The sequence below is a fragment of the Cyprinodon tularosa genome, unplaced genomic scaffold (assembly GCF_016077235.1).
Source record: "Cyprinodon tularosa strain WSP-4 unplaced genomic scaffold, ASM1607723v1 ctg357, whole genome shotgun sequence".
Classification (NCBI taxonomy): domain Eukaryota; kingdom Metazoa; phylum Chordata; class Actinopteri; order Cyprinodontiformes; family Cyprinodontidae; genus Cyprinodon; species Cyprinodon tularosa.
Window position 1 is genome coordinate 89,051 of NW_024039071.1, and position 27,556 is coordinate 116,606.

Sequence of the window (27,556 nt, forward strand, 5' to 3'; positions counted from 1 at the left end):
CAGCTGTAAAAATGTGAATCTTTCTTTTTATTTCTTTTGAAAAAAAAAAATGTTTAGCAGATGAAAACTGGGGTCCTGAATAACTTTATTGTATTTTTTTAAATAATTAGTGAAACAAAATTTGTAAAGAAAAAAAAAAAGAATAAATCCAAAGGACCTATTAGTAACCATGTCTGTTCCAGCGCATATCATCATTTGAACTTCTTTGAGTGTTATGTCTTAAGTACAGGGGCCATAACAGGGGCCAGGATATGATCTACAGGGACACTTGCCCCCATTAGCCCCTGTCTAGAACCGCCCATGCATTTTATTGTTTTACTTTTATACTTCTCTAAACCCTCAGCTGCTAGTTGCCAGTGCACCGCCCAGCAACCAATCTAATCCTTTTTTATTTTCTTTGTTTATTTGACAACGCAGGCATGCCAGTGAGTCAAGAAACACAAGTTCTTAAGAAACGCTTATTTCAAAATGTTTGTGATTAATAACATCAATTCAAAACAGCACAACTTGTCTACAATTTCATCATCTAATACCAAGATTTTAATGTTTTCCCCACAAGTGGGAAATCTAACTTTTGAGGTGCTTTTATTTTGAAATGAGACCAGCGGAAGTCGTTACCTGGGATTTTAAGGGTAACTGACTGAACTTGATTGAACATGTCACATTCCCACTGATTCCTCGTACTGAAGCGGTGCTGCTCTGACCCATTTTAGGAGTTGGTTCCGGCTTTCTGTTCCGTTTATCACTCAGAAACAAAGTGAAAACCTTCCGAGGGGAGACCAGGAGCGGACCGGGTCTACCTGCCGTCCTCTCGCCTCGCTTCGTTCGCTGTCTGAGGCTCAGCGGATCATCCAGAGACACAGAAGCTGCTTCATTTAGAAACCACTCGTTCTCTGGAGACCGCAGGGACAGATTTCCCCTGAGCTGAAAGCCTCTCTGCTGTTGGACTGACGCCACGGCTCCTCGGAGTAACTATCAGGGTGAGAGCTAGCCTCCGTTGGGTCGGTGTTTTCCCGGGTGAAGCCCCGGGGATCTCCAGCGGCATCGGCAGCGGCGGCCATGGCTGCAGGACGGACAGCTGTCGGGCTGCTCTTCCTGGCGTGTTGGAGCTTCCACCGCGGAGCCTCCTTCAACCTGGATGTGGATAAACCCTTCGTGTACTCCGGACCAGAAAGAAGCTACTTTGGCTTTTCAGTGGACTTCTTTAAATCCCCCACTAACCTAAAGTAAGAGTTTATGCTCTCCTATTTAATAACCCAGCTACTCTATAGAGACATGTTCACAATAATTGGTAGAAAAGTGCTAACTAGCCTTACTAGTCATTGTCTGAATTCAACAAGCTCCCTCTTTAGCATGAAAGGATGTTTTCCTCTTTAAAACACCTGGAATAAATGATTATAACCAGCGTTGCCCCGATGCCTTTTTTTTGGCCCCGGTACGGATACCAATACCTGACTGTGCAGGATCGGCCGATACCATCTGTTATAATACATTAATGCACTGATATTTATATTTATAAAAAACATAAAATTATACAAAAATGATGAATAACAGTTATTTCTGATGCCAAAATCGATATCTTATGCATCCCTAGAATGTACAATTTCAATTCCATCCAGAAAAATATCAATATGCTACATTTTAAATATAGCTTAGAATATTTTTTTCATGTAAACTTGGAGATATATTTTATTCCATATCCCAGTAAACCTGTTTCACCTTTAAATCTGCAGCTCTCCCCGCTTCTCTCTGTGCTGTTTAAAAAGATTTATAAACCTCTTTACTAATATAATGATGCCAGAAACAAAAATTCCAAATATGTTGAAGCTCTACAGTCTGACTCTATCTGATCAATAAGAAAACATGTTAATTTTTACCTGTAACTGGGAGTCATGGTCCTCTGAGAAAACAAAGCTTTTTTTAACTAGTAAAGAAGAACAAACTATGTTCTTCTCAAGCTTCCTGCATTATAATACTAATTTGTATAAACTTACAATCTGTTGCCAATTAGCTGCAATTTAGCCAAACAAAAATAATTATCAGCAGCGGCACTTGTACAAAAAAATCTGAAACTGAAAAGTGCACAGAATTATTCAATCACACCATGTTCAGCAATTTTAATTCATGCATTTGCAATGCATTTTAACTAAAGGGGTCGCCTTTTATAGCTGATTTTTGTGTCTCTGCTTCTGTCTCCTTGAACCCCAGTCGGCCTCGGCAGATGGCCGCTCACACTGAGCCTGGTTCTGCTGGAGGTTTCTTCCTGTTAAAAGGGAGTTTTTCCTCCCCACTGTCGCTGCAAGCATGCTTAGTGTGAGGGATTGCCTTCGAGTCAATGAGTCGATGCAATCAACTGGTTTTCCTTACATAGAAAACTTTGAATCAATTTGACTGTATGATCTGGTGAACTATAAAGTGCCTTGAGATGACGTGTTGTGAATTGGCGCTATAGAAATAAACTGAATTGAATAGATTTTTCCTCTATTCTGCACTCTAGACGAATGATTGTTTAGGTACCACTGGTGGTAGCGCAGTATCGATACTTTTAAAAATGAGTAACGTCTCCAGATACAATGTTTTAGTATCAATACTTTTTTTAGTATCGATACTTTAATGAAAGAATTGGAAATTCATCAAATATCAATAGCTACGTTTACATGCGCAAAATTTCCCCGATCCGATCCAAACCTTGGTTGATCGGAAATTCAAAATCTCCGTTTACATGGACACTAAATGAAATGATCCGATCATGACGTGTGTATACATGTACCAAGCGTTGGATCAGATTAAATCTTTTAAGCATGCGCAGAACTTCCTGCCAAACTTGGCAGTTCTCTCTGCGTCTGGTTTTTGGGAGGCCTGACAAACGATGCGCTCGGAGCGAGCGGAAAGAAAAAAGGAGAGAGGAGGAAAAAAGCGCTTGGCAGCGAAATGTACGAGAGAAAATGTAGAGAATGAGCGATTGAACCGGCGTGGGAGAGCGAGTGGGCTGTGGAGAGAGAAAAGAGGAAGAGGAGGAGGATAAATTCCTGCTTCCTGCAGCTTTAAATGAACTTGAGTGTATAAGTCGGCGTTCCTAGACTCCCCCCGCCATGTTGTTCACAGCGAGAGCGAGAGCGACCGGTGGTTTCCTGTTGTTGACAAGGCGGAAAAACGTCACGCTGACGTCGCACACATGCGCAGTGAAGATTATTTTACTCTTAAGATCCGAATGGGTGTTTACATGGACGCCAATGGGAATGGCGATCGGCAAAAACCACCTCTCTCATTCGGAATTATATTTAGATCCGATCGGACCGAATCGGATTAGAATCTTCAGTCTGACATGTTTACATGAAACATTTTTGATCTGATCAGGCCTTCAATCCGATTAGTTGTGTCCATGTAAACGTAGCTAGTGTTGGGTCTCACCCTTTCCTCAACACACAACCCTGCTAGACTTTCAAAATAAGATTCCAGGGACTCTACAAAATAAAATTAGATGTCTCAAAGCGAGAGATCCAATGATGTTTTACTGAGAGGTGGGACACAGGAGCAGCGCGAGAGAGGAAAATAAAAACAGACTGAAAACGTTCTGAGCACAGTTCATCCAACCTCTGTTACCTTTGGCTAAATGAAATAAAGGGGAAAAAAGGGGAGTTTATTGTGGCGGACATGTCCTCACTAGTCCTTCAAAAAGTTACGCCTGTGAATCCAGTAGAATTTGAATGGGTGACAATAGTTGAATAAACTTCTGGCCCTCAAAATGGTATCTGTGCCCTATTTGTTGGCACTCGCCGATACCCATACCAACATTTTAGTGCTGGATCGGGGCCCCATCCGATACTGGTATCTGTATCGGTGCAACACTAATTATAACTCTTATATTCATCACAGGTTTAGGCTGTAAAGTTCAGTAGGATTTTACATTTGGGTTAAGATTTAGAAAAAGGCTCCACCAGCCAAGATCGTTTATTTACTGAATCCTGCAGATAATCAGTCAGTAGGAAACTGGGCCAGTCTATTTAATCTGTATTATTTGTGCCTTTGAGCTCAGACTAGGAGTCTGACAGACAGTTTTATTCTCAGTTATTCTCTCCCTCTATTGTTTCTCCAGGTTGTTATTAACAGTTTTACTCCAGTCAGCTGTTTGGCAGATCAGAGGGTGTAGGAATGTCTTTCTGCTGTGGAGAATCTTTGTTGCTTTAGCTTCACTGTCTTTTTAACATAAAGGGATTCCTTTTGACTTCTGGTTACATTTTAATGTGATCATATTGTTAAGGAAAAACAAAAAGTAGGGTTATTTTGGACAGCTAACTTGCAAAATTATTTGTTTCAGAACTCTGTTAAAAAATAAATATAAAAATGTCGTCTCAGTAGCAACACAGTTGTATTTCTGTATAAATATAAAAAGTTAACAAAATCTGAGCTGTCTGATGTTCAGATAAAAAAAAATTATAATAAAAATACCCAAAGGAATCAAAGATTGTATGAACCTGTGTGGTTCCACTCTGTTTGCATTCCCTTTATTAAGTTCTATTTAATCTGACGTCCATACCTTAATATGATGCAGCCGAACAATTATATAATAGTTGGAAAAATAAAAACTAAAAACCACTTTCACATCTTACAGGAAAACCCTCCTTGAGTTTAAAAGTGTGCAGTCCTACTAACTAACTAAATTATATTTCATATAGATTAACTGTGTGAAAAACATGGGTTCTTTTTTCCTCGCTTTACTGATTTTCCTTTTTTTTAGGAACATGATGATAGAATATAATTGTACTTATTTTTGGGGTCTATTGTTGACTTATTGGTAGAAATGCATACTAAAGGAGCACCAGCAATAGATTTGATTTAAAGGTGGATTTCCATTAATCCCTTTATCCCCTTTTCCCCTTTTCTACACCAGTAACTCCTTCTGGTTCCACCCATAGTTTTTCTGAAGGATAACCGCTTTCACGCTGGTGTATAATTTTTTGTTTGTCATGCTTTGTTTTTGCTAATTTCTTTAGTAAATAAAGCCCTTTCTGCAATGGGGTAAACAAGGAAGTAGCCTACTGGGACTAAGCTAGTAAGCATCTTCAAGTAAAGTGTGAAAATAATGATGTTCAAGATGCAGTGTGAAAAAAAAAGATGATAAAGACTTGAACTACACTGAGAATCCAGTATGAGGGTTAATGTTTACTGAAGCTGAAGCTGCCGAGGCGGCTAAATTGATGGAAATTGCTCGGATCACTCTTAACATTTTTACAGATATTACATCAAGGCTGAGTAACAATGAAACTAACAACTTTCAGGTGCTTTTGAAATAATTACATGTTTAAAGAATTTAATTAAAGAATATTTGATTCGGCTCCTTACAAGCAGCCATAATATTTTTGTCTGTTTATTCTTCCTTTGTATTTTTTTTTACCTTAGTTTTTTCTTCGCAACTATTTATTTCTGTCTGCCCAGAAATGTAAAAAGGGCAGACAGAAATAAATAGCGGCGAAGAAAAAACTAAGGTAAAAAACTACAAAGGAAGAATAAACAGACAAAAATATTATAACACGCACATAAATAAATACTTAAAAATATAAGTAGTTAAAAAATAAAGTTGAAGATTATAAAGGACAAAAAAATAAATAAATTAAATATTACGAAGGAAAATAAATAAAGAAGCTAATTAAAAGAGTTATATACATTTATGTCTCACTGGATAATTTAATTTCTACTTGCATTTATTTGTTTATTGTATTTTTGGTGGCAATTAATTTTATGCTTATTTATTTATTGAGCATTTATTTATTTCTGTATTTATTTTTAAATGTGGCAGAGTTGGTCCTCCATATAGAACAAGCCAAGCTACTTTATTTAGTGCAGCCTGTAATTTGTTCAGGTTATTTTCTGTAGTTGTTGCCCAAATTATGGAGCAGTAGTCAAGATAAAACTATTGATTCCACCAAAGTTTTACATAGATACACTTCTTTATAACTAAATATTTGCTTTACTTTGTACTTAATACCTGGGGTTGGTCAGTCCTCTAACATCCAAACATAGGAATTAAAGTTTGAGGTTGAAATGTGAAGAAAAGTGGAAAAAAAAATAAGATTTCTGCCTTTTTCTTCAAGAGATTTTCTACATTATGATTCAAAGCAGCGTACTTGGAATATTTACGGCTTTACAGAGAAATGAAGTATTACTAGAGGACTGTGTTTCCACTAAATGAGGGTGAGGCCAGCGGATCATCGCTCTGAATATCGCTTCTCACATTGCCTCATTTATTCCCTCATGGCTTTTTTTCATTACGGATTTGAAACCTTGAAATATTTTCTATTTTGCTTCACACCAAGTTGCTCTCGGAGTATTTTAGAGGCCTGAAGTGTGTTTTATGTTCTGTTACAGTGTTATGCCAATAATTTGACCTTCCCATATAAAGTTACAGAGCCCAACTTTTTATCACCAACAACACATTCCTTTAACATTCGGGAGACCAAAGAAAAGATACAGGAAAAGAAACACGGCTCCTGGTGTGAAGCTTGTTCTTCTCACCCTGATCCTTTTTAGGTTAACTCTCAAGTCAAGAAAGCAAAATCTTGACGTTATTACTCTAGAATTTTACCACGGAGGGAGTCTAAAGCTGTGCTGAGGTGATTCCTTTTGTTTGATTTGGGTTTTATACAGAGGAATCTAACAAAGGTTGTGAAATAGGGAGATAACACACAGCCATCAGTTGCTTGTATTTTGTTATTTTCATCCATAACACAAAATTCTGGACCAGAGTAATTAGGTTTGAGCTAATTGCTGTCATGCTTTTCAGTCCGGTTCTGACATGCTTATTGTGTATTAAGCTAATATTTGAAAATATGTCTCACAGATAGGCCTTTATTTCAGGCCTCATCCGGCTCAAGCTTCAGCCTTTGGACAGAGGCTCTTTCATGTAATTCAAATGCTCTTTTTCCCAAACACAGAACCTTTGGTTATGGCAAAACATCTCTACTTTTGTCTCATCTTTCCAAATAGCATTGTTCCAGTAGATGTGGAGTTCGTTCAAATGTTTTATGCCCATTTATTGGTGCGCTATATGACTTACAACATCCGAGAAGCGAGGTCCGGACAATGATATGTCTGCTTGCCCCTCAGAAAGTATGAAATTGTGATTCTGGAAACAGGGATCCGGTAGGAGGCGGGTTTCTTTCTGTGGAAATCTACTGTTAAATAGCAAACATTTAACCTGGCATCTTAAAATTATATTTCCTGTTTACTACGTCCGACAGCTCCTTGCGGACATAAAGAGCGAGCGGTTGAGTCATATCTGATCACTGATGACCCCCCTCACCTTAAAAAGCATTAAGCCTGTTACCCTGTTCTGATCCTTGATCATTAATCAGCTTTTTATCAACTAGCAGGTGGATGCTGCTGCATCTTTGTGCGTAAAAACAGAAAAGAATAAAAATAAAGAAGCCAAACAACTGATTTTACAGGTGTGGACAGGTCAGGGACACATCAAGGGATTTTATTTATTTACGGTGGGTTTGACAAGTATTTTACGGAGACTGTTAGAAAGTGGGGTAACCGGGGAAGCTGAGCGTTGTTTCACTCGGCACTGCCAGGAGGGATGAGCCGCCAGATGCTTCTGCTGCTCTGTGATCCAGTAGGAAATCGGATAAAGTCAGGGAGTTTTTGGAAAGGCCAGAAAAAGGTTCAGAGCCTCATTGCAAACTTGTAAATAGATTCTGAATATCCAGATTTTATATTTTTTTTTGCTTTAAATAAATTATAAATTTCCCAAGTTTGTAAAAAGTTAATTCATAATTGTTTGCATGTTCAGTAATTAGTAAAAAAAAAAAAAAAGCAAATTAGTTTTTGTTTTTCTGGATTAAATTGAGGCACAACAGTGGTGCAGAGGGTAGCACTGTTGCTTTGGACTAAGAAGGTTCCTGGTTCATTTCCCGGCCCGGGGTCTGTCTTCTTGGAGCTAAGGCGTGGGTTCTCTCTTGGTACTCTGGCTTCGTCCCTCAGTCCTAAAGCATGACTGTTAGGTTTATTGGCTTCTCTAGATTCTTCTTTTGTTTACATGGCTTTATGTCTCTGTGTTGCCCTGTGACAGACTGGCGACCTGTCCAGGGTGTTATCCGCCTCTCGCCCATAGACTGCTGGTGATGGGTACCGGCCTCACTGCGACCCTGACGGAATAAGCAGGTGAAGATGGATGGATTAAATAGAAAATATTTGTATTATCTATTTTTGTAAGTTCTTATCTACCAGAGTGTGTTTGTATACAAAATACACCAAAGAGATATGATGGGCTTGAAAATGTACACACACAATAAAACCCCAGAGATGGGAGATCCTCACTCTCCTAAACTACTGTGGAAAACACTGAGCATGGCAGCTTTGGTAGCTTTAGCTCCAGCATAAGTCAGCGCTAACATTCGTATTGTAGCCAGAGTGCTACTTTTGTTTTAATCCTCTTGGCTTCTAAAAGTGTTCACACGTTTTCACACTTGATCTTCAACTTTCCCTTTCTCTGCCACCTTCACTGGGGGTTGTTGACTTTCTTGACTTAATTCCTGCCTTGTTTACTTATTGCACACATTCCTTATGTTCACACTGGAGTTGTCAAAAGTATCGATACTCAAAAAAGTATCGATACTGAAACGTTTTATCCGGATACAATACTCGTTTTTAAAAGTATCGATACAGTGCCACCACCAGTGGCACCTAAGCAGTCATTCATCTAAAGTGCAGAATAGAGGACAATGCACTTTCTGACACTGTGTGATTGAATAATTCTGTGCACTTTTCAGTTTCAGACTTTTTTATTTGTAAACATACAACCTCAAAATATTATTTTACTTATTGTTTATTATATTTATTTCTTGTATTTTATTTATTAATGAAAATATTTCTGTAGAATTTTGGAGTCTTTGTTTTTATCCTCGTGGTATCGAAAATGGTATCGAGTATCGAATATTTTCCTTAGTATCGGCATCGAGTTGAAAAGTTTAGTATCGTGACAACCCTAGTTCACACTATCTTTTAATGGTAAATATAAACAAAACACTTAAGTTGACTAAAAATAGAGATTAAAACAAAGTATAAAACAAAGACATGAAAAATAATAATTAATCAGAAAGCCTTTGATTGCAACCAGTGTGAACTAGGGGCTTAGAAATTGATAAAATCCCAGTACATGTCTGGGTCCTGCTAAAGCAAAGTTAGGTTGTTGTTTTGTTGGTTAAATAAAGGAGGCGCTGTTCTTTATTTTGAGCAGATAAGATCCTAACTAAGGTCTGTAGAGTGTAGGAATGAGTTATTATCTTTTAGCAGCAAACGGCTTCAGTGTGGACTGCTTCATGCAACGATGGACTTCAGTGGTTTTTGACTGAATATAAATCTGTATTGATAGGCAGCAGTGATTGGCTCTCTAAGGTCACCGCTGCTGTCTTTCATGCTCCAGTGCTTTTCTAAAACAGGTCGCTCTGCTGATGATCATTTTATCAAAAGTGTTTTATCTGGCAGCATCCTGCAGCTGCTTTCCCTCTTAAACCCTGAAGCAGAAAGGAAGAACTTTTGGATTTTAAGCTTTTTACGAATCAGTCTGTTGATCCATTTGTTTTCCTGTTGTCAGTTGAAATCCTTTTAACACAGCTACATGAATCGCTGCCCCAGGAAAAAAAAAAAACAGGTTAGTTTTTGGTGCATCTTACTGGACGGCTTCCTGAAAGCAAATCCACAATTAAACCAAGCTGCTGTGAACAAAGGCCTGCTGTTCTGAACACAGATGAAATCGGTGCTCTCTGCATGCAGCCAGCGGCTCGCTAGGTTTCACTGAGCTGCTTTTGTTTTTACAAGATTTACAGAGAGCTGATTAATTAAAGAATAACACAAGGGACAGGGAAAGGCAGGGCAGGGCTGAAGGATATTCAAAAATCTTAAGCGTTGATCATTTTTATTTTTTAATTTTTTAATTTATTTTATTGGACTTTTTATCTGCTTTTAAAAAATTCAACCTCATGTTTCACCTCTAAAGCTTTCTACATATTTTTACCTCCCAGATAAGCTTCTGCTTTTCAACAGGCAGAATCCAGTAAATGGAAAAAAAAATGTCAGATACCCATGTGTCCAATACTGGATCCCTGCAGGGCTGTGTGCTCTCAGCTCTGACATTCAGTTTTTATACTCACATCTGCTGAAGAGGTGCCAACCAGCAAACACACTTTTTTAAAGTCTCTGATTTACTAAAGACTAAAGAATTTGTTGCAGACTTTTGACATGGAGGTAACCAGCAGAAAGCCAGTGTCATTTAAAGTGAAGAAGAGCAAGATGATTCTTAGAGTTTGCTATTTGCTGCCACATTAAAGCCTTCTCACCTGTTTTTTATCTGCTAGTTTGGTTGTTTATCAGTGAGAGAATAAATCCTGAGCCACGTGTTAAAGTGGGCTCCAGAGTTATGGATGTTCCTCAAACAGATCGGGGTCACTAAAAGCAGATAAGACTTCTGCATCCGCACACATCAAATGTCGCTTGGGTCTGGTTTTGAACCAGTTTTGCTGGGATGCTTCTACACCGTCGGTCTGGAATTTTAAGGGACGCACAGCAGTTTCCCCTCAAAGCGCCAGGGGGGAGCCTATTCGAGAACTCGCTTCCTCTGTTTTCAAAAATGGCGCACCCTGGCAACGAATTGAGAAGGACGACCACACAGACAGCTGGAAAGGCATATTAAGGACCAATCACAGCTGCTTTTTGTCTGCGCACTTCCACTTGAGGTCTGTGCGGGTTTGCGACCGTCCGACGCGTAGTCAGGAATTTTTTTAGACATATTTGACGGTTGCAGTTATATTTTTTATATTTATATATTTTTTTAAACAAAGCGGAGTGTGTATGACGTCATCCACGCGCGTCGGCTACTATTCATTCTTCCTGTCCTCTGAACTGGATGGAAGATGTCTACTGCTGCTACCACAGATGATCTCACTCTCAAAATGGAATTGAACGATTCAGATTAGCTAGCTGAATGAATAGAAGGTGACTCGGGCTGCCTGTCACAACTCTAGTCTGGCACGCGCGGATGACATCATACACGCGCCACTTTGTTCTTAAAAAAATATATAAATATAAAAAAATTTAACCGCGGATGAAAGGGCCCAATGAAAAAAAAAAAACGGCGTTCCCCTTTAAAAAGACAATGGGTCAGATGATAAACTTGGATCAGAGGCATGTTTATTGACTTGTTTTAGTTCAGTGACTTCAGGCCAGCGTTCTTAGATGCCTATGTTACAAACCAATGGTATTCTAAACCGTTTATACCTTCTGCTGTTCTCAATTTGAATTGTCTTTTTTTCTATATCTGATCCAGTGTGTGTGAAAGTTGGTAGCACACACTCGTCTGCAATGAATTGCTCTTCATGGAATTTATGTTGTTCTGAATCTGACTGAAATGTTTGCATCTCATAGGAATAGAATCAGAAAAGGAATTACTCCTCCAGTCATTTCTAAATAGGTATTTTATAAATTATGATGATTTCTCTGTCAAAAAAGCGACATATTTGATATAAGATCATGATGGTGACGATGTGTTCAGATTTGCATCGTTAGCGATACATCATTTCAGCCTACATTGGCCAAAAAATCTTGATTGATTTGGTCAGAGCATCTTCTGCTGCATGTTGCTGTAAACAGCGCTTTTAGGAAAAATTATGGTCCAAACGTTGGTATGAAGGACAGGTTTCTGGGTGTCTGAAGGATACTTTAGTTGCTATGATCTTGGTGCAGGAACTATTGCAGGTCAAAGTACTGAAATGTACATAAAACAACTCCTGACTGTGACCTGATTCTTGGTTAAGGACTTTTAATCTCCCTATCAGTTTGGTTATCTGTGGCCTGGACGTTTGAGGCCGTTTCCCGTTCTCAGCAGCTTTCTGATGACCTTCTCTTCCCTCTGCAGATCTGACGTTCTCATTGGAGCGCCTCGAGCCAACACGTCGTCCTCCAGCAGTGTGGTGGAGAGGGGAGCGGTGTACAGCTGTCCCTGGAGGAGCTCCTCCAACTGCCAGCAGCTGCAGTTTGACAACACAGGTAACCAGAAGCTCCATAACACACAGCCGGGACTGCAGGCAGAGAGCGACGTGTCCTCAGCTGGCAGGCAGCTTGTAAACCCTGCTGATGTTTTCCTTAACACAGTCTTTAAAGCTGGGCTCCTCACTGCAGGAGCTGGGAGTACTGGGTTCATAGCAGCAGTGAGGAAATGTTTCTCTGTGAAGGAGATGGAATCGTAAAAAACAGCCTTACTTTGGTCTTATCAAACAGGGGTCTGTATCTAGAGTATTTCCTGTGGCAGCTTTCAGCCTTACAGTGTTAGCATGTAACTGATGGGCTAATAATGGTTCAGCTCAGCATTCTGCTGCAGCCTCATGTCAGGACACATTCAGGAATGTATTAAAAAGTAGGAATGCAGCCTCATCTGTGGAGGCAACTTTCCCTCCCAGTCTCTCCAAGTAGCAGATATTACTTTTAATTGGCTAATGTTTTCTTTTTATTGTGTTGATTGTACAAATTCAAAGTTCTAGGAGTGTAACGGAGTTTGATAGGTTCTGTTTATAGTCAGCACGGTTAAACAGGAATTATAGCCGTTCAATCTGTGATGCTGGGAAAAAACACAAGCTTCAAGGTCTTTAAAAGTGCTGATAAATATTTTGCATTTAAGGCTCCGAGTTAGATTTGAATAATCAGAGTTTAGTGTGAGTTTCTGTGACGAATAACTGATGCACCAAATAATCAGCCAGGGATCGCAGTCGGATGAGTTTATCTCGATCGCTGCTGGTTAAACCTCTTATCTGTTCATGAAATGCTTAGAAACTCAGGTCTTGCACCATCTAGTTTTACACTCTTTGATGCCACTTTTTGGGGTAATAAAGTAAATATATGTGGGTTTAATTCAAAGCTACTTTCTCTCTAAAATCAAATACTTATTTTTAATCTTATTTGGTTCAAATTTAAATCAGCTCATCTTTCCTCAAAGAAGACAGAAGACTTGTTTAGGGCAGGAGAAGCAGGATCTGTGTATATAGTACCACAGTGATGAGCTTTAAAGCCCTTATATTGAGTTTTAGTTTGTCTTGTACCGCACGTCGAAGATCTTCCTATTTAGTGTTTTTCAGCAAATTAAAATCATAAAGTCAGTCATTAAGTGAATATATTTTTACCTGCTCTGTCATAAATTATGCATGCAGCATTTATTTTATTTTCCTTTTTTTTTTTTAGCAAACAGACTGCTTCTTTTCTACAAGAATGGCATTAAGTTTACTTATAATTTCAAGGTCCTTTTTACTAATCTAGAGAAATATTAAAGCTACAGTGTGTAATTTTCAGCGACATCTAATGTTCAGACTGCAGACCGCAGCAACATGAACATCGCCCCCCCAACAGTACGGCGAGCGTTACGGAACAAAATGTCTTCCACAACGTCCGTCTCTCTCAACTTGCCGTAGTTACTTTCGAGCGTAATGGGCGATCTCGTAATCGCTAGTTTGTTGGCTCTGCGCTGCCGTAGTTCAAAGATGTCTGCCTCCATGGCTGCGAGACCCGCTCCTATGTAATTATAAATAACAAATTCTAAGGCGACGCAAATATTAAGGTTAAGAGGCTGAGCTCGTAGATGATGATAAATAACATAGTTATGTATAATACATTACATTTCTGACTGTATATCCCTGTAATTATTACACACTGTAGCTTTAAGTCGTTTTGCTGCCATGAGAACCACATCTGTGTATTTGTCTGAAAATGCTTGCCATATTTAGCAAACTTTTATAGATTCATTGAAAAAGATTTGGCTGAACATTTTGGTTTAGATTAAAAACTAATTGATCATTTTAAGAAATAGCCTAATTATTAAAAAGATTTCACTTTAAGATTTATTGATTTTTTTGTCATTTTACTCCAACTATAAATCCATATTCATCAAACATCTGTGTTTGGGCCCGGGGGCCATTTCTGCCATCCCTACATCCTTTCTTTGCTTTGGAAAGCTTTAATAGTTGTGAAATAGTTGACCTTCTTTCCTGCCTCTAATATTATCTTTAGAAGATGTAAAAAACAAACAAACAGCAAATTCCTTTAAACAGACTTTTAGAACGTCCTCTAATTTTCAGACCTTCATCTCTTAAGCTTATCAGCCCTGAGATCTTTCTGCTTATTCTTTCCTTCCTGCTGTGAGGCAGAGCATCAGATAGAGATAAACAGAGAAGTTGAAACAGATTGTAGATGTTTGTGGGAGATTAAGCCCATCCAGGTTCAAACATCTTTGTGTGGATGAGGGGAAGATGGAGAGCCTCATGTCTCAGAGTGTGGCTGTGTTGCCTCACCTTATGGTCTAGCTCTGATAATCACCTCATGATCTGTTGCAGGTATGATTTCCAAACACATTTGATCCCCAGATCAAACTGTACCGTATTTCTAAACGACTGTTGACGGAACTGCGAAACAGCTGCTTGGTGCGGCTTAAATGATCCATCTAGATCTGTTTATGGCCACGTTTGTTGTCTTCCAGGAGGAATTAGTACTAAGAAAAAACTTAAACTTCAGAGAAAACCAGCATTCAGAATTGCAATAACCAGAAGGCATAAGAAAAGAGAAACTAGCTCAGTCTTGTTTGCCTCTTAAAATGTTCCCTCAGAGGAATCTGTGAAGCAATCACCTTCTGACTTTTACATTCGCATTGGTCTTTCTATGACTGACAAATATGTTTTAACTTGTGTATCTTCATTTTCCCTCCTTGCTGTTAGAACAACTTTTAATTAAATGTAAAAAAATAAAAAATCTTTAATATTTCAATACATTTCCAGCCTTCATTTTAAACAATCTTATGGTTATGGATCCAAGTTATCCATTATAAAGGAGAGTTCTGTGTTTACACAGACTCACACATCATCAATAAAAATAATCCTAACACCATAAACAAATTCATCTAAAGTTGGTCAATCTTACCGATCAACTAACAAATAATTGATCAGTAACCATTTTATAAAAACCTTTGTTTTCTCTCATAAAAAGAGGATCTTTCCATTAACATAAGGAACTAAATATTTATATTTACAATATGCTGGATTTAAATTACATACATCATTATATTTTAACATGTTTTTTGTGTCAGCTGTATTCGATATTTACTGAATTAAAAAAGCAAAAAGTTCTCTTAAACTGTATTATACTAAACCAAACATTTAGAAAATATAACAAAACAGGAACGCATTGAGTTACTGAATTAAAAAAGATGAATAAATTATGTTAAAAAACACTTCTAACTTGTATTGTAAAATGATAACAGATAGGGTATGTCGCTCTGATATACTGTCAGACTTTACTAATTAATTTAAATGAAGTGGAGAATAACTGTTTTGTAGCTCTGTTTTTAGCGTACTCCAGAATTTAGTGCTAAGAGAGACTTGGTGCTGCAAGCAGCTGCTTTAAACCGCGGGTTAAATGTGCTCTATTTAGGTGGTTCTCCCTGCTTTACAGACAAAATCGATGGGAACTACAAGACACATCTGCAATCATCAACAATTATTGAAGATTTCCAGAGGACTTCACCATTGAAATTCACCAGAGCTATAGTGAAACTGACAATGTGCATGGCAGTTGGATGTTATAATACATTAGGTAAAAGTGGGACAAAAAAAATAGTTATTTCACCTTTCCGAAACCTGATCCTCCACGGACGCGTTCGTTATTGGATTGCCAACTTGAAGAGGGAGGATTTGCCATGAAACTTCTGGCCAGAGAAAAAACACGTAATATGTAGCCAACATTTTCAAGACGACTTGGATAATAGCGCGTTGTGACAAACACCAGATACAGCACTGGGACTTGCTCAACAGCCGATACCGCACCCTGATGTCATAAACTGGAAAGTAGCAGTAGTGTTCTTTGACAAACATGGACGCCTCCAATAAAGCACATAAAAAGAAAATTGCTCTTATTTAGAAACGCTTATCATTTATTGAACAGTATGTAATAATTTCATATTTAAAAGTTTGAATTCTGAATATGAGTGCAACTTTTCCTCTAAGGAGTTTATCTAGTTTTTATATTTACAAAAAGAACCACATAAGTCATTCTGCATCCTTATTGCCATTAAATGGTGTAAATCAACCGAAATCGCACTCTGGATCAATTTATGTTTCTACTTTACCTTGCCTCCCTTATGGAATTACTTGTCTTACAAATACTGCATGTTTCTCACCAGCATTGTTAAACATAGGTGGCCATCCATGAGTTCAAATTCAGACAGTTGTTCAGTTAGCTGCCCTTTTGACTGACATCTGGCCTCCTTCCTTTAGGGCTCTGTTTTCACCATAAAGTTGAAATTTTAATAAAAAAATGTAAAAAATACACTGAAATCACGCGGATGCACTTAGTTTAAATGAACATAACGGCCGCTGAAAATGCGTTTTAAAAAAGATACACTTACCTCCTTATTTTCACACGTTTGTAGAAAAGGCGAAATGAAAACGTGAACCTTTCAGACCGTCATCGACTCATGCACATAAAAATGCCAGTGAGGCTTCTCTTAGGAATGAACAGCAGTGGTACCATATAAACACTGAAATATAATCTTTGTGAACAGACATTATTATTAATTAATTGAAAATTTATTGTAAATCATTTGTTTCCATCCCTACTTCCGGCTCTATTGAACACATTCAGGGCTGTGATGTTTAACCGGCGTCTTTAATCAGGCTGACGTTTTACCAGAGCCAAGTTTTATGTCGTAAAATGTGTTTAGGGTTTGATTTTGTTCCGACAAGTGAAGAACATGTAAACAGATTAAATTAGAGGCAAAGACGTTGAGACTTAGAATGAGATTTTGCTTGTAAAAAGCCGTATACATCCAAGTTAAAAATCAGATTGGCTCTAAAAGTAAAGAATAGCTTTGAAAAGCTCTGTTTAAAACAGGGAAGCGTTGGAGCTGCTGGAGCACAGAGGAGGCGTTTTCAGGCCCAGAGAGAGAGAGAGACTGCTGTAAGTTGGTGGGACGGGGAGCTATTGTGTGGAGCTGAGTCTGGTTGGTATTCTGTGGCAGACCTCAGCAAAACTGAAGCTGGAAGGAACAAACGCACCACACTCTAAAACGGTGGAGCCCCGCCCCCTCTAGGTCCACTAAACAGACACTACTGCCTCATTATCTACATGCTTAGAATAACTTGTAGGTGTAATTGTGACTGAATAACAGACAAATCGACTTGATGTTCTTTTGAGTTAAGGTTTCACTAATAATTTAAAAAGCTGGAAATGGTGATTGATGAAGGAGTAAATAAACCAAAAGTAAGTGCAGTTCTATGACTAATATCTGGTGTTTATCGAACGCCCTGAAGCTGCACTAAGGCATAGGTTCTATTGAAAATGTTCTGTAGTTGTGAAATGTTGTGGTGCTGATAATGTAAGCCGGCTATGTAGTAGTAACACTGATAGGATAAGGAAAACCAACTTTATTAGTCATAGACGATGTAGATTATAAAGAAATTTGTTTTCTGTGGCCAATCAATCCCTAATCGAACAGCAAACAGCTTGCAGCGCCCAGGGAGCAATCTGAGGCTGAGCAGGGGCGCTATGTCGGGGCCGGGGTGGGCCACAGCCACCCTTAGCTAATTTTTTTTATCTAAATCCGCAAAATCTGACAGGCTGAAAAGTGGGACGGGGATTGTTTATTTATTTATTTTTTTTTACGCAAAGTGCAAATCTTTACTGGGGGAGAGAATTTACCTATTTTATTTTATTTTTTCAATTTAATGTTGTATTTGTTGTGTTTAAATAACAGTCAGAGGCGTCTGTAAAGACACTTAAAAAAATAAATATATTTTTTTTTCGTGGGCTTAAGCCGTAGGTCCAACCAAAGAAAACAAAAAAAAAATCACGCTTAAAAATGTATTGTTGAATGACTGAGTCTACTGTTTTTTTTAGTTTTTACAGCACTAGTGGCTCCTTTTTATGGACAGTAGGCTGACAAATAAGGGGGTATGAGACATGTGGCAGAGGACTACAGGGCGGATTCGAACCCGGGTCACCCTCGTCGAGGACTAAGCAAAATAGCAGGGTGTTCAATTACTTGTTTTCCTCACTGTATAACTGTTCAATCTGTGATGCTGGAAAAAAAAAAAAAAAACAAGCTTCAAGTTCTTTTAAAAAAGAGATAAATATTCAGCATTAAAGGCTCCACGTTACATTTCAATAGATGAGAATTTAGTGTGAGTTTCTTTGGGGAATAAACTGGAGCATAAAAATGCATCAAATAATCAGCCAGAGATCACAGTCAGACCAGTTTTTCTTGATCGAAGTCGGTTAGATTTCTTATCTGTTCATGGAATGTTTAGAAACTCAGATCTTGCTCCATCTAGCTTATAATCTAGTTTTGACACATTTTTTTTTTTGCCATTATTTTTGGGTAATAAAATAAATACATGTGGGTTTAATTCAAAGCTCTTTCTGTCTAAAATAATACTGCCTGGCCAACCCGTTAAAAATGTTATGTGGCTAAGGGTTTTCGCTCAAAGTGATCTGCTTTAATCACTAGGTTAGCGATAACAAGTTAGAGGTTGTTTTATTTTCTTAGCTTCATACCATGTTGATGGTTACAGTAAATCTAGAAATGATAATGAAGTATCTATAATAGAAACTGTATAATCCTGAGAAGCAAGCTGCAGAAATACTATTTTTGTATCAATTACAGATTTGTGTAAATCTACAATTTATTTGAAGATGTCATTTTTTTCAGGTTTTACATTAAGAAATACTAATCATAATTTTTTATGTTATTTATTTCTCTAAAGAAGTACCAATCTTTTTTACATCACAAGCTTTTTTCTACGTCTTTCAAAATAAATGTACCATCACTTACAGGAAAAAGACTAGAAAAAAGAAACTGTTCCCTCTGTAGTGATATTTAACTTGTTTATTTTCTTCTCCTTGGCTAAAGGCTAGCAACATAAAAGAGAAAAAGACAAGCTGATTTTTACAATTTTTACATTGTGGACAGTCTTTATCATCCTATTTTATTGATTAGCATAGTTAGCCATAGCTACATACAGCAATCTATTATTTATAAAGTAGTATAAAGAAACCTTTTTAGTTTTTAGGAAGGTTTTCAACATTGCATGACAGCAGACGTCTTCGAAACCGAAAAGGATAAAATTAACTTTGCTTTAGTGGATTCAACCATTCCAGGGTCTGTTGTTGTCCAAAGTGGGAACAAATCAATCACTTATTGCCTTAATCTCTAGTGTAGGCCAAAATAATTTTTTCCCTGCGAGTTGTTCTAGCCTCAATCAATGCCGCAGGCCCTGGAACTGGCCAATCACAATGCATAAATGTGTTTTAAATTTCTGGATACAAATCAGGCGGGGTTTTGAGGCGGCAAAAACAAAGCTGTGCAACGCTGGAGAAAACATAACCAGGAATATGGCAACAACTATTGAACAGTTCCCGTTTGACATGGCTTTGAAATCAGTTTTGTAAGGATTAGACTTGGGGTTTTCATTGAAACGTGAGCAGGAAGAGGCTCTAAGCTCTACAGGCTGTTTGTTTACACTCCCCCACCAGCTTTCTGTGTCGCTAACTACGTCACAGTCAGTTGCACTCATTGGTCAGAGCGTTGGCCAATAGGCAAAGACATGGTTTAGAAAGAGTTGTTCTCATAAATAATCTTCTGATGTGTCATTCATTGGGGCCAGACTAAATTACACATTTAATCTCACATTTAATCTGGTTTACCAGGCTACTTAATCAAATTTTTGTAGCCAAAAAAGGCAAAGAAGAAACATCGGCTGAATATCTGATCAAGTTTGTTTTTTTCTATGTCCATTTTGTTGCATAGCTGGTAAATTTCTATTATCTACTGTAATGATCATTTGCACATTTCCTTTTTGTGATTAAACTTAGCAGTTTACTATCAGACAGCCCAAAGTTTATTTTTAAAGGAGGATTTGCTTTCTATCGCCTGTTCTACTCTGGCACTTTGTTAAAAAGTTATATTAGTAGATTTATCTAATGGCTAAAGCACAGAACTCAAACATAAAGTCGCTCAACAGTAAATATGTAATGATTGTTTTCCTTTAATGATCTTCTTGTTTGCCCAAATATCAGTGGGTTAGATATATGTGCTTTTAAGAGACTGGCTCAAGCACCTGTGGAGCGCTCGGCCTCATGCGGCGCTCAGTTCCAGCCGTGTTATGCCCATAAAAGGTAAATCTGTCTTCCACGGCCTCATTAAGTATAAGTTGTGAAGCAGGCTGTTTAAAGAGGATGTCTATATTGTAGCTGCATTCAGCTCTCAGCCTATGGATTTGGCAATCAGCATTGCTTTAGTGCCTTTAAGCAAACCTCTGAGGCTGTATCAGAATTCAGAGACGCTGGTTGATGTTGGCTCTGGCCATAATACTGTTGCAGATTGCCCTAGTTGTGTAGGTGTGTTTGTGTGTGCTTTTTTTTCACAAAGAGGTCTTTGTTGTTGATCTGAGCTGCTTGATGGCTGGCCAAAGCTTCACTGGAATGACAGAAGTAACTGGAAACTGTGTTGCTGTTTGGCAATCAGATGAGACCTTTTTTCTATTTTACCAGCAAACTGAGGTCTGGTTGTTTTTAGGTGGAAATATGTTCTTGATCTCCAGAGGTCAGGTTTTGGCATGAAGGTGTGAATTGAGTTTTGTTCAGGTTTAAGGTGAGGTATGTACTGGTAATGGTTTTAGAGGTAGGGTCACAGTTAAGGGCTGGTTTTTCTCTTACAGCAGTGTGTTGCAGTGAGCTTCACGCAGACATTTTTGATTTATGGTCAATTTTGAGCATGGTCTGCTCTATACACTGTGGGTCTAGATACGGCCGAGGCGGTGAGGAAGTGGGGCAAGTTTGTCCAACAACGGAGGGACATGACAATGAAAAATAGCAGGGATCCAGGTGGAAAAAGGGTCCCAGCATTCTCGCTCTTCTAGCTGTTCAAACTTTACGAGTTTGCCTCCTGTCTGCGCTCACCTACAGAGAGGTGCAGTAGAGTGTCTGCGGAGGGAGCAGGGACATCTTTTTGTTCACTGTGACACCCATGCAGACGACCTGGTTTCCAAGTATAAATCAGCCTTTAGGCCATAGAAAGGGCTGAAAATGACTGAAAATCCAAACACAGGATCCTCACTGTATATAGCGAGATGAGAACTTGTGCGTGTGAGCTTGGCATGACTCTGACTCAGTGGTCGTCTTTTCTATTTTGACCAACTCTACACCATTCACCACAGGCTTTTGTTCGTGCTGTTTTTTTGTTATCTTATATATTTTTTAGACATTCCCTCAGATGTGACTCATCTGATCATGATGCATGTCTGCGGAGTCTTAGGGTTTGTATTGTTCTGGCTATTTAAAGCAGCCTCTCTAACATAAATCTGGGTTTAAAGTCTCTCAGTTGTTTTTAGGGCATCATCTTTATTCTTATGCAGTAAAAATTCTCAAGTAATACTTCCATGGGCCATTCTTGAGAAACTATTAATATATATCGTAGTGTTATTTAAAATCTAAAATAAGTTGTAAATCAGTTAAAGAACTTTGTCATATAAAGACACTGTTTATGTCTGAGTTGTATTCATTATTGTTGCACCAATGCCATTTTTTGGCCCCGATACTGGTACCTGGCTGTGCAGTGTTGTCCGATATCATACCGATACCGTCTGTGTGAAATTGATGTGTGTGTGTGTATATATATGAAGAACTGCATACTGTAGTAAAATAATTGCCATCATGGCTTTGTTAAGCTGCTGCCTACCTTAGTTAAATAAACTTTTGGCTCTTAAAATGGTATCGGTGCCCTGTTTGTTGGTACTTGCCGATACACCACCATTTTCATGCTGGATCGGGGCCCTGCCAAAAAATTGGTATCGGTGTAACCCTAGTTTTCATTTTAAAATCTTTTAGTATTTTATTTTAATTTCTGTTAAATTTCTTCTTTCTGCAACATGTCCTCTTCTTTCTAAATCTACAGATTGGTTAAATGATAGTATATTCACATAAAATACCTAGAGGGATGATGATATCTGCTTAAGAAAATGTTTTGAAATGAGAAACTATATCAGTTAAATCTATGGTGGTGAAAAATATATTGTTAAAGTTTCACTCATTAGATGTAGTTGTATTGTATTTAGTGGTTACTAACGGCTGGTTGGAATGTCTTGTCTGTTGCCTCATTAAGAACATATTGCTGAGGGAAAACTAAGCACTGGAAAATAGGCTGGACTCTATTATCCATAGTCAAATATGTTGATGGCAGGAAACCAGCAAATATTTCCCTCCAACCCAATAAGTTAAAGTAACAAATACTGAAGTGTGGCCGAATTGGAGAATTGAAGTAAATAAAACAAAATAATTAAGAACGGTCCCTATGTCCTCCTACAGCCTAATACTATAGCAGCATAACTATAGAGATAGCTCAGGATAACCTGAGCCACTCTATTGAAAAGGAAAATGTTCAAAAGTAGACATAACCTCAAAGGACTAGATAAATTGATAACAATTCTATGATAATTTACTAAATCTGTAGGGGCTGATTGGTCCAAACATGTTTGAATTCATCTTTTGAGCCAAAACAAATTAACTTTCCATATGTAAAGGAGAGCTCTTGGTTTACATCTTTAAATTTTCTCTCTAGTCATTTAATGAATAATGTTTTTTTATTAAATGACTAAAAACATGACAAAAGTTAACAGAATTGTAATCTTACTATCGGGCACACTTCATCAGAGAGTTAGCAGCAGCCCCTAATAACGCTTAAAAGGATCTCTTTATACATCTCCAGGGTCACATTCTGCCACATCATCAAGTAATATTAGGGTATAATAAGAACATACATGAATGATAAATAATAATTCTAAGTAATGTATAACCTTTTTTAACAGGCTGTAAAATCCTAAACATTTCCTCACTTCTTTTCTCTTTGTAAGGCACCAGTCAGACTAAAGTATTTACTTCCCTCTTCTTAGCTTTTCTTCTAATCCGTTTCCGTTGGGTTGAATTTATTCATCAAAGTGACTCAGAGCTAAGTGATGTTTTAGGCTGTGGTCTGTAAACTGAACACAGCTTTAGTCACCTGGCTGGACAAAACCAGCTGCTGTCGCCTCCATTAGAAGTGCTCTGTTTTTGTGCACAAAGGGTCTGTGTCAAATTTAGGTACATTTCCCACTATTTCTCTTCCTACTCTTCCTCAATGCTGAGACAGTTATTTACATTCGGAGCATAAGTGATTCCACGCTGTTTGAGGAAAAGGACATTTCTGTTAAAGTGGAAAATAGTCGTCTGGAATTTGACTTCCGACCTTCTGACCTTTGCTGTTTGTCTCGTCCCTCCTTTCTCCATACATATTTCCAGTCTGAAACACAAACATTAAAGGGGGGTAAATTTTCTATAATGACATTGTTTTCTGTAATTTACAAGAATAATCATCTTTTTTTGTTGCAGATGACAGGACTAAAGACGGCAATCAGATAGAGTTCAAGTCCAAGCAGTGGTTCGGTGCCTCAGTGCGATCTGATGGAGAACACATCCTGGTAAGATCTCATACTGTTTTTTTCCCTCCAAATCCAGATTATAATTCCTTTCTCCCTTAAAGCAAGACTATTAGTTAAGGTTAAAATAATTTTTCTGGTCAGTATTGAACACTTTGTGTTTACTGATGCTCTGTGCATGATGCTCTTCCCAAATACTCAGCAATGTAACCTTGGGGTCAGCTCCGTCATTGAATACGTCATGTTTCCCTGAGCACCACCGTCTGAGCTAACCTTAAACAAGAGTGCTAACTAAGCTAAAAGTCTTGGTTTTTAGGCCACAGAGATCTGACCCTTACCTAACACAAATATTTTTGGTTCTATGATGTAGGATTTAATCTACTGGGCAAATGTAGCTTTGAATTTAGCACTGACTCCATAATTCAGTCTGGCCTGATATCAGGTTCCAATCAGTGAGTGCAGTGCTGCCAACTGGCTGAACCTGGAGAATTCAACCTCACTGCAGCAAACATTTTGAGTTTATTTTATTGTTTTTAATGTTGAGATGTTGAGAGATTGGAAGAAGATAGCGTTAGATTTTAGCCAGATGGAAATAAAATAGACCAAGGAAAACAACATCATCAGCAAAAAAATCATACAATGACATGATCATCCGCTTCATCTGACCGACAAGGAGGACGTTCATCTGAGGCCTGAGGGAACTCAGGTGGAGCAGCTTGGATCTGGTCCTTAGGTTCTATTTCATCCCTACTGACCGCCAGAGGCGGTGCTTCAAGCACTGAATGATCATTCATGCGCATGCGCAGGTCGAGTATTAATGACAACAAAGTCAGCTGTGACCTGCCGGGGACCCACGTGACTCTATATAGTCACGTGGCACCCGGCAATCAATCCCTTTTGTTCTTCTCGCGCGCAGGTGTGTTGAGTACAGGAGTGTGGTCGTGTGAAGCTGGTTGCTTCTGTGTATACCACTAGTTTCCTGGCTGCTTGTTGCTGGTAGCCCCGTGACCGGGTTTGGTCGGAGCTGCGGGTAAGTCTCGCCCTCCAGGGGCTGCACAAGCTGCTTTCACCTTACCAGATCTGCGGTGAATGGTAAGTTTTCGTTCTTTTCTCAGCAGTAGTTTACTGTTCGCTTTGATTTGCCGCGTTAATTTTGTGGCTCTTTTGACTCACGGTAGCATTTCTGCTCGCGCTGAGTTGTTTTCAGTTTGTTTGCCTAAGCCCACCAGTAGCGTTTCTGCTTGCGTTGGGTTCTTCTATAGTTTGTTTATCTACACTCACCAGTGGCGTTTCTGCTCGCGCTGAGTTGTTTTCAGTTTGTTTGCCTGAGCCCACCCAGTAGCGTTTCTGCTCGCGTTGGGTTCTTCTATAGTTTGTTTGCCTAAACTCACCAGTGGCGCCTCTGCTCGTGCTGAGTTCATCTTTAGTTAATAATCGATTTGCTAGTGGCGTTTCTGCTCACGCTGAGTTTGGGACCTCTACGGGGGTTTTCCTACAACGGAGTCGCCAGTAGCGTTTCCTGCTCATGTTGACTTGTCCTTGGTAGCGGGCTGATCACGCCTTTCAGCAGTATGATGCTGGATAATTTATGTTGCTCGACCTGTCTGGCTCCACTTCAGCCCGATGACGGGCATGACTTGTGTCCCTCCTGCCTCGGTGTGGAACATCTCCGGGAGGCGCTGTCAGATGACGCTTGCCCCAACTGTCGTGTCATGCCCCGGTCGGTCAGACTGGATCGGTTGGCTGCACTGGAGCAGCCTACCGACTGGGCAGGCACTTCGCCGCGTGCTCGTTTGCCGATGGAGAAAGAGTTGTGCAAACGATCTACTGTGGCTGCACCTTCGGTACAGACAAAGCGTGCTAGACGGACCGATGCAGGGAGGTTGTCCACGAGAGTGGATCATGTCACTACTGAGCTGGCCCAAATGAAAGCCCTCCTCCAGTCCTTTCAGACTGCTGGTGATCGTGGCACGGCTCTCCCTACCGAGCAGGATGAAACGTCAGTCAATGACGACGATGCTGTTTCTGTGGCGGCCTCTGGCACCCATTTCTGTGAGGACCTTCCGGAGCTGGGCTCCGGGGCCTCTGGGTCGGACTCCATTGCCTCCCAGGAGGATACGGGGGAGTCTGTGACATCCGCTATTCGAACGGCTCTTGCCTGTTTACAAATTAGTGTTCCTCAGGCCCAGCCTGCGGCTTCCAGCGCCTTCTTTAGGCGCAGTAGGTCAGAGACTGCCTTTGTGGTTCCTCCCTCGGCAGAGTATGTGCGGGAACTGCATGCTTGCTGGTCAGACACCAAGGCGTTTTCACGTCTGACGACGGATGGCAGGGTCCTGGCAGCTATGCAGGAGGCACCCAAGGTTGGCTTGGGGCAGATGCCAGCGGTGGAACCGGGCATTGCCTCTCTTATAATCCCACCTGATGAGGCCTTGCGGCCCAATGCCCGTTGTCCGCGTCCTCAGTGCTGTATTACCGACGACCTTCTCTGCAAGGCCTATGACTCTGGGGCCCTCATGGGCCGGATTGGGAACTCTCTCCCATCTTATGCTGGCCCTGTCTTCCTCCTTGGAATCTGTTCCGCTGGATCATGCCACGCAAGGCCTGGTTGATGCATCTCTGCAGGCCTTTGCTCTTATGACGAGGGAACTTGGACGCACACTCTCCACACTGGTTCATGCTCGCCGCCAGGTCTGGTTGGCGCAGTCACCACTAACTGAGCCTTGTAGGAGGACCCTCCGGGCCCTGCCTGTGGTCCCGGGGGAGCTTTTTGGTTCTGCGGCACTGGACGCCTTGGACCGTACGGCTCAGGCCTCTAGAACGAGGCAACAGCTGGCAGGGCTTCACAGACGTGATCGCCAGCCAGTAAGCACCTGGGCAGCTGCGGGTCCTTCACGGAGGTCCTTGGTGCCTTCTCCTTCTCCCACTGAGCCCCAGGGTCTGTTACCAGGTCAGAGATCGGTCCAGAGACCTGCTCTAGATCGGAGGAACAGAGCTCGAGACCAGGCTGGGACAAGGTCCTTTCATCCCTTTCGAGCCGCGCAGTCTGGCCGGCGTCCTCCCGGGCCTTCGAAGGGCCGGGGGACCCGCAGATGATGTCTTAGGGCCGGCGGTCGGTTATTTTTCCCCGGGACAGCTCAGCTTCTGGGCTGCCCACACCCCGGACTTGTGGGTGTTGTCCACCCTGTCCCGGGGGTACCGTCTTCAATTCCGCCACCGGCCACCTATCCCTGGCCGGGTCAGGATGACTGTGATCCACGACCCGGTGAAGGCACAGGCACTGAACCAAGAAATCTGCACCTTGCTGGCCAAGGGTGCTATAGTGCCTGTGGACCCCCTGCTGGATCCAGGGGGCTTTTATTCCATGTATTTACTGGTTCCGAAGAAGACCGGGGGCCTGCGTCCAGTCTTGGACCTCAGAGGCCTGAATGTGTACTTGAAGGCCATGCCCTTTCATATGCTGACCACCAAGGAAGTGTTGCAGGCGATTTCCCCGGGCGATTGGTTCACTTCCATAGATCTCAGGGATGCTTATTTTCACGTTCCGATCGCTCCGCCCCATTGGCGGTTTCTTCGTTTTGCTTTTCAAGGGAGGCATTTCCAGTTCAGGGTCCTCCCGTTCAGACTTTCACTGTCCCCCAGGGTGTTCACCCGATGTGTTGCAGCGGCCCTCTCTCCTCTGCAGGCACAGGGATTGAGGATCCTCCCATATCTGGACGACTGGCTCATTTGTGCTGCGACGTGGGACCAGGCGGTTCGAGATACTCGGTTAGTGCTCCATCATGTGGGATGCTTGGGCTTGCAGGTGAACATGGAGAAGAGCAGTCTGACTCCCTCACAGGAGACTGTCTTCCTGGGCATTGCCATGGATTCCATCTCAATGACTGCTTGCCCGTCACCCCAGCGGGTGGACAGTATATTGAGCGTGCTCCCGGAACTAGGCGCGGCATGGCGCTGCCTCTTGTACAGTATCTTCGACTCTTGGGCATGCTTACAGCTGCGTCCGCCGTAGTGCCCTTGGGGCTGCAGTCATTGCGGCCCCTCCAGATGTGGTTGAACAGCTT

The 27,556-nt window shown here is 40.4% G+C and overlaps 1 protein-coding gene across 1 annotated transcript in view; it reads left to right on the plus strand.

Annotated features, from left to right (window-relative positions):
- Positions 1 to 642: 642 nt before the first annotated feature.
- Positions 643 to 27,556, plus strand: part of itgav (integrin, alpha V) — an 83,979-nt gene continuing 57,065 nt past the window's right edge. Inside the window, exons 1-3 of the mRNA XM_038295624.1 lie at positions 643 to 1,226; positions 11,912 to 12,042; positions 23,449 to 23,537. Coding sequence (XP_038151552.1) covers positions 1,060 to 1,226; positions 11,912 to 12,042; positions 23,449 to 23,537 — 387 coding nt within the window. The 5' untranslated portion in view covers positions 643 to 1,059. The remainder of the gene's footprint in view (positions 1,227 to 11,911; positions 12,043 to 23,448; positions 23,538 to 27,556) is intronic.